At 47.2% G+C, this 7,037-nt stretch overlaps 1 protein-coding gene across 1 annotated transcript in view; it reads left to right on the top strand.

Moving 5' to 3' along the window:
- Nucleotides 1–7,037, top strand: part of focad (focadhesin) — a 100,292-nt gene that overhangs the window by 75,376 nt on the left and 17,879 nt on the right. Inside the window, exons 27-29 of the mRNA XM_076289557.1 lie at nt 2,924–3,043; nt 5,447–5,569; nt 5,809–5,886. Of these exons, the coding sequence (XP_076145672.1) occupies nt 2,924–3,043; nt 5,447–5,569; nt 5,809–5,886 (321 nt within the window). The remainder of the gene's footprint in view (nt 1–2,923; nt 3,044–5,446; nt 5,570–5,808; nt 5,887–7,037) is intronic.

The following is a 7,037-nucleotide window of genomic DNA, read 5'->3' as shown; positions in this document are numbered from 1 at the left end:
CCTCCTCTCCTCCTCTTTCCTCCTCCTCTTCTTCTCCTCCTCCTCCTCCTCCTCTCCTCCTCTTTCCTCCTCCTCTTCTTCTCCTCCTCCTCCTCCTCCTCTCCTCCTCTTTCCTCCTCCTCTTCTTCTCCTCCTCCTCCTCCTCCTCTCCTCCTCTTTCCTCCTCCTCTCCTCCTCCTCCTCCTCCTCCTCCTCCTCTTCTTCTCCTCTTTCCTCGTCCTCTCCTCATCTCTTCTTCTACTCTCCTCCTTCTTTTTTACCTTCTCCTCCTCCTCCTCTCCTTCCTCCCCCTCCTCTCTTCCTCTCCTCCTCCTCCTCCTCCTCCTCCTCCTCCTCTCCTCCTCTTCTTCTCCTCTTTCCTCGTCCTCTCCTCATCTCTTCTTCTACTCTCCTCCTTCTTTTTTACCTTCTCCTCTCCTCCTCTCCTTCCTCCTCCTCCTCTCTTCCTCTCCTCCTCCTCCTTCTTCTCCTCTTCTCCTCTTCTCCTCTCTCCTCTACTCTCTCCTCTCCTCCTCCTCCTCCTTCTTCTCCTCTCTCTTCTCTCCTCTACTCTCTCCTCTCTCCTCTTCTCCTCCTCCTCCTCTCTTCCTCTCCTCCTCCTCCTCCTCCTCCTCCTCCTCTCCCTGTGCTCTCTCCCCCTGGTGGTCGTTGTGGGCAGTGCGGGCTGTGTGCTGGGCACGGGATTGGCTCTGTGTGCGCTGAGTGGCAGCGGTCAGTCGGAGCGTAGTGGGCGACTGCAGCTCTCCTTCGACAAGCTGATCGCTAGCCTGCAGGACTCCAGTGGGCAGCAGGCACGCATGACACAGGAGGTCAGAGAACACACACACACACACACACACACATATATATATACACAGAGATGCACACACACACACATGCACACAGACATATATTGTATACAGACACACATACATACACACACACACACAAACACAGTCACACACTAACATACACACACACACACACACACACACACACACACACACACATTTGAAATCTTCATTATAACACAGAAGGGATTCAAATATGTCCCTCATGGTAACAGTAAGCCTCTATATCCATATGTAGGCCATAGACACAACCTATGAGTTTGAACCTGTCACTTTCAGACGTCACTCCATCTCTCTGCACAACACAACATCCAGGGTGTTCGGGATGTTCCAAAACACGTCATCAGAGCTCTTACACCAATCATCAGAGCTCCAATCATATCATCAGAGCTCTCACACCAATCATCAGAGCTCTCACACCAATCATCAGAGCTCCAATCATATCATCAGAGCTCTCACACCAATCATCAGAGCTCTTACACCAATCATCAGAGCTCTCACACCAATCATCAGAGCTCCAATCATATCATCAGAGCTCTCACACCAATCATCAGAGCTCTTACACCAATCATCAGAGCTCTCACACCAATCATCAGAGCTCTTACACCAATCATCAGAGCTCTCACACCAATCATCAGAGCTCCAATCATATCATCAGAGCTCTCACACAAATCATCAGAGCTCTCACACCAATCATCAGAGCTCTTACACCAATCATCAGAGCTCTCACACCAATCATCAGAGCTCCAATCATATCATCAGAGCTCTCACACCAATCATCAGAGCTCCAATCATATCATCAGAGCTCTTACACCAATCACCAGAGCTCTCACACCAATCATCAGAGCTCCAATCATATCATCAGAGCTCTCACACCAATCATCAGAGCTCTTACACCAATCATCAGAGCTCTCACACCAATCATCAGAGCTCTTACACCAATCATCAGAGCTCTTACACCAATCATCAGAGCTCTCACACCAATCATCAGAGCTCCAATCATATCATCAGAGCTCTCACACCAATCATCAGAGCTCTCACACCAATCATCAGAGCTCTTACACCAATCATCAGAGCTCCAATCATATCATCAGAGCTCCAATCATATCATCAGAGCTCTCACACCAACCTGGCACTCTGTGAATGTTTGTTCAAAGGCAGCTAGGTCAACAATACAGGCATGACTTGCAGTTCTTTGTACATATAGCACCCATTTAAACACACACACACACACACACACACACACACAGAGAGAGAGAGACGCACACTAAGACATACGCACACACACTGCAGGTCAAACTAGAGGGCATTTCTGAGGGTGGAGCTCTCTCCGATAACAAGCTGGGTTGTAGTGGGCATTAGGATGGCACAGGCGATGGTGAGGTTGGGTTGTGGAGGGCATTAGGATGGCACAGACGATGGTGGGTTGTAGTGGGCATTAGGATGGCACAGACGATGGTGGGTTGTAGTGGGCATTAGGATGGCACAGACGATGGTGGGTTGTAGTGGGCATTAGGGGTGGGTTGTAGTGGGCATTAGGATGGCACAGACGATGGTGGGTTGTAGTGGGCATTAGGATGGCACAGGTGATGGTGAGGTTGGGTTGTGGAGGGCATTAGGATGGCACAGACGATGGTGGGTTGTAGTGGGCATTAGGATGGCACAGGTGATGGTGGGTTGTAGTGGGCATTAGGGGCTAACAGGTGAGGTTGGGTTGTAGTGGGCATTAGGGTGGCACAGGTAATGGTGAGGTTGGGTTGTAGTAGGCATTAGGATGGCACAGGTGATGGTGGATTGTAGTGGGCATTAGGGGCTAACAGGTGAGGTTGGGTTGTAGTGGGCATTAGGATGGCACAGACGATGGTGGGTTGTAGTGGGCATTAGGAGGGCACAGGTGATGGTGGGTTGTAGTGGGCATTAGGGTGGCACAGGTGATGGTGGGTTGTAGTGGGCATTAGGATGGCACAGGTGATGACAGGATAGGTGAGGCTGGACAAGAGCCTAAATGCCCTCTGGTTTTCCTCTTGCTCTTTTACTGATTGTCTTTTTTTGTGTGTGTGTGTGTGTGTGTGTGTGTGTGTGTGTGTGTGTAGGTGCTAGCGTACTCTGTGGCGTGTGTGTGTGTGTCAGGGTTCAGCTCTGGGCAGGTGTCGGCTGATAAGGCAGAGGAGATCATGAACACCTTACGAAGCATGACTGAAGAGAGTCAACAGGTAAACACACACACACACACCTTACGAAGCATGACTGAAGAGAGTCAACAGGTAAAAACACACACACACACACACACACCTTACGAAGCATGACTGAAGAGTCAACAGGTAAAAACACACACACACACACACACACACACCTTACGAAGCATGACTGAAGAGAGTCAACAGGTAAAAACACACACACACACACACACACACACACACACACACACACACACCTTACGAAGCATGACTGAAGAGAGTCAACAGGTAAAAACGCACACACACACACACACACCTTACGAAGCATGACTGAAGAGAGTCAACAGGTAAAAACACACACACGCACGTCGCACACACACATGCACACACACGCACACACACGTCAAGGTTTTTCTCTGTCTGGTATCAGTGACTGTGGATAGGTAGTCTGCTTAGGGCCAAATAACATTGAAGTTTATTTTGTCTTTTTGTTGTTTTAGTCCAATATGATAAGTAATTTTGTTTTTCTGCATTTATAATTTGGTTAGGCCGAATTGTTTGAGAAAGGGTGGCAAGGTCCTGAGGCTGACTATTAGTTGTGTTAGTTGTACTATTAGTATGTGTGAGTCTCAGGACTAGCTGGATGAGGGGACTTGTTTTTACACTCATCTCTTGGCTTTTGAGGGCTTTATAACAATAGGAGTTGGAGTCGCTTGTTTTAAAATGTTCGAAGAATTTGATGGCTCTTTTTTCTATTTTAATTGATAAAGGGTGTTAGCCTAATTCAGCCCTGCATGCATTGTTAGGTGTGTTCCTCTGTACCTTGAGGATACGTTTACAGAACTCTGCATGCAGGGTTTGGATTGGGTGTTTGTCCCATTTTTCAAATCCGTTGTATGTAAGAGGAGTCCACACTTCACTGCCGTATAATGACATTGGTTCAATAATTGTTTGGAATATTTTGAGCCAGATCTGAATGTGTATGTCAGATTGAGTAGATTTTTTGATGACGTAGAAAGCCCTTCTTGCTTTCTCTTTCAAATCATTCACGGCCAAGTTGAAATTAACCAGTTGAACTGATTTTCAGCCCAAGGTATGTGTAACTTTTTACTTGTTCGATTGCATATGTACCAAGGGTTAATTTATTTCCCTGATTTCTGGATTCTTTCTGGAAGGTTAGTGTTTTTGTTTTTTGTGGGTTAATAGTCAGGGCCCAGGTCTGACAGAACTTGTGCAGGAAATGTAGGTTCTGCTGCAGACCCTCTTCTGTTGGAGACAGCAGAACCAAGTCGTCCGCAAAGAGAAGAAATTTGACTTCGGAGTCATTTAATAGGATGCCAGGAGCTGCGGACTGCTGGAGTCTTTTGGCCAGCTCATTAACATAGATATTGAAGAGGGTCGGCGATAGAGGACAGCCCTGTCTCACACCCCGTTCTTGAGTGAAGAATTCTGTTTGTTTGTTTTCAATTTTAATTGCACATTTGTTGTACAAGTACATTGTTTTTATTACATTGTATGTTTTTCCCCTTACACCAGTTTCAATAAGTTTACAGAATAGGTCATCATGCCAAATAGAATCAAAGGCCTTCTGGGAATCTACAAAGCAAGCGAATGCTTTTGTTTTATTTTGGTTTACTGTACATATTCATTTATTAAGGTGTGTAGGGTGAACCCCCCCTCTCTCTCTCTCTCTCATTCTCTCTCTCATTCTCTCTCTCTCTCATTCTCTCTCCCTCTCCTCTCTCTCATTCTGTCTCGTTAGGGTTCATATGCAGATTGCAGACCCTCTCTCCTCTCTCTCTCCCTCTCACTCTCTCTCTCTCACTCCCCCCTCTCTCGCTCTCTTTCTCTCCCTCTCTCTCTCCCCCCTCTCTTTCTCTCTCCTCCTTCTCTCTCTTTCTCTCTCCCTCTCTCTCTCTCTCTCTCCACCCTCTCTTTCTCTCTCCCTCTCTCTCTCTCTCTCTCCCCCCTCTCTCTCTCTCTCTCTTTCTCCTGCGGTACCTCTGGTGTCTGTTATCTGCGGAGCGACAAATCCCCTCCTAAGCCTCATTGTGTTTGGTGTGTCCCCCCCCCCCCTGCTGGGATCTCACACACACACACACACACACACACACACACACACACACACACAGCACTGGGATTACCCTAATAGCTCCGCTAATCACGCTAATCATGCTAATCCACCCTTTAAACTTACCCTCACTAATGGGGATCCTTAGAACCAGATACACACACACACACACACACATACTCACGCACCATGGCGACCACGTTTCCCCTCCACAGGGAAGTGTGTGTGTGCTCTCTGTAATGTGTGTGTGTGTGTGTGTGTGTGTGTATGTGTGTGTGTGTGCGCGTGTGTGTGCTCTCTGTAATGTGTGTGTGTGTGTGTGCGTGTGTGTGCTCTCTGTAATGTGTGTGTGTGTGTGTGTGTTGTAGACCCCTGGTTTGGCGTTGTCTCTGGGTGTGGTGGTCAGCGGTCTCTCCTCGTGTGGTCATGGGAAGGCCGAAGACATTCTGCCCCGCCTACTGGCCGCCTGGACCAAGATCCTGCTGGCAGAGGTAAGGTCCCAATGCTGCCCACTACACACACACACACACACACACACACACACACACACACACCTCATAACACCACACACTGAACACTTTTCATCTTTCTCTCTCTCTTCCTCCCTCTCCCTCGCTCTCTCTCTCCCTCTCTTTCTCTTCTCCTCCCTCTCTCTCTCTCTCTGTCTCTCTTTCTCTTCTCCTCTCTTTTCCTCCCTCTCTCTCTCTCTCTGTCTCTCTCTCTCTCTTAGGGTTGTCCCACCATGCAGAGGCTTGCAGCCCTTAATGGTCTAGTGGCCTTAGTGGGATCAGAGAATGCTCTCATTCAGGTATGTGTGTGTGTGTGTGTGTGTGTGTGTGTGTGTCTGTCTGTGTCTGTGTCTGTGTCTGTGTCTGTGTGTGTCTGTGTGTGTCTGTGTGTGTCTGTATGTGTGTGTCTGTGTGTGTCTGTATGTGTGTCTGTGTGTGTGTGTGTGTGTGTGTGTGTGTGTGTGTGTGTGTGTCTCTATGTGTGTGTGTCTTTGTGTGTGTGTGTGTGTGTCTGTGTGTGTGTGTCTCTGTGTGTGTGTCTGTATGTGTGTCTGTATGTGTGTCTGTGTGTGTGTGTGTGTGTGTGTGTGTCTGTATGTGTGTCTGTGTGTGTGTGTGTGTGTGTGTGTGTGTGTGTGTGTGTGTGTGTGTGTGTATGTATGTATGTGTGTGTGTGTTTGTATGTATGTGTATGTGTGTGCGTTCAGGCGTTTAGGATTTCATTGTATAGCGTTCCGTTGGTTAAGTTGGATTCAAATGTCTCACCTGATAGGATTGAGCAGGTCTGATGTGATGTGTTCGATTGAGCAGGTCTGAACAGAGTCTCTTGTGATGTGTTTGATTGAGCAGGTCTGAACAGAGTCTCTCGTGATGTGTTTGATTGAGCAGGTCTGAACAGAGTCTCTTGTAATGTGTTCGATTGAGCAGGTCTGAACAGAGTCTCTTGTGATGTGTTTGATTGAGCAGGTCTGAACAGAGTCTCTCCTGATGTGTTTGATTGAGCAGGTCTGAACAGATGCTACAACAGTGACATACATTGAAGTATATACATCAATATTTACACTGCACTTTATAAAATCTAACCAAGTGTTATTCATCTTATATCAAGATCAAAAAAACTATTTTGTAATTTTAGGTAAGTATGAAGAGACCTAAAGCTCTCTCGTAACATCATTTTGACTTCATTTAATAAGAGTTTGATTATTTAGAGTTTTATCCAGACAAATTTGCTCAACTGACTGGCAGCCAAATGTGCTTGTAACGCAACGTTCAGACCACAATAAGTTCCATCTCGTTCCTAAGTAACGCTGCCCCTGTTCCGCTGCAGAACCATAGAGAACAATAGGAAACCTGCCCCTGTTCCGCTGCAGAACCATAGAGAACAATAGGAACAATAGGAAACCTGCCCCTGTTCCGCTGCAGAACCATAGAGAACAATAGGAAAACTGCC

This window comes from Alosa pseudoharengus, unplaced genomic scaffold (genome assembly GCF_046254945.1).
Source record: "Alosa pseudoharengus isolate Yale_2024_CS ecotype anadromous, Long Island Sound unplaced genomic scaffold, YU_APseudo_1.1 YU_APseudo_1.1_scf_17, whole genome shotgun sequence".
NCBI classification, from domain to species: domain Eukaryota; kingdom Metazoa; phylum Chordata; class Actinopteri; order Clupeiformes; family Clupeidae; genus Alosa; species Alosa pseudoharengus.
Note: the sequence above shows the minus strand (reverse complement) of the source record. Positions and strands in the feature narration are given on the sequence as shown.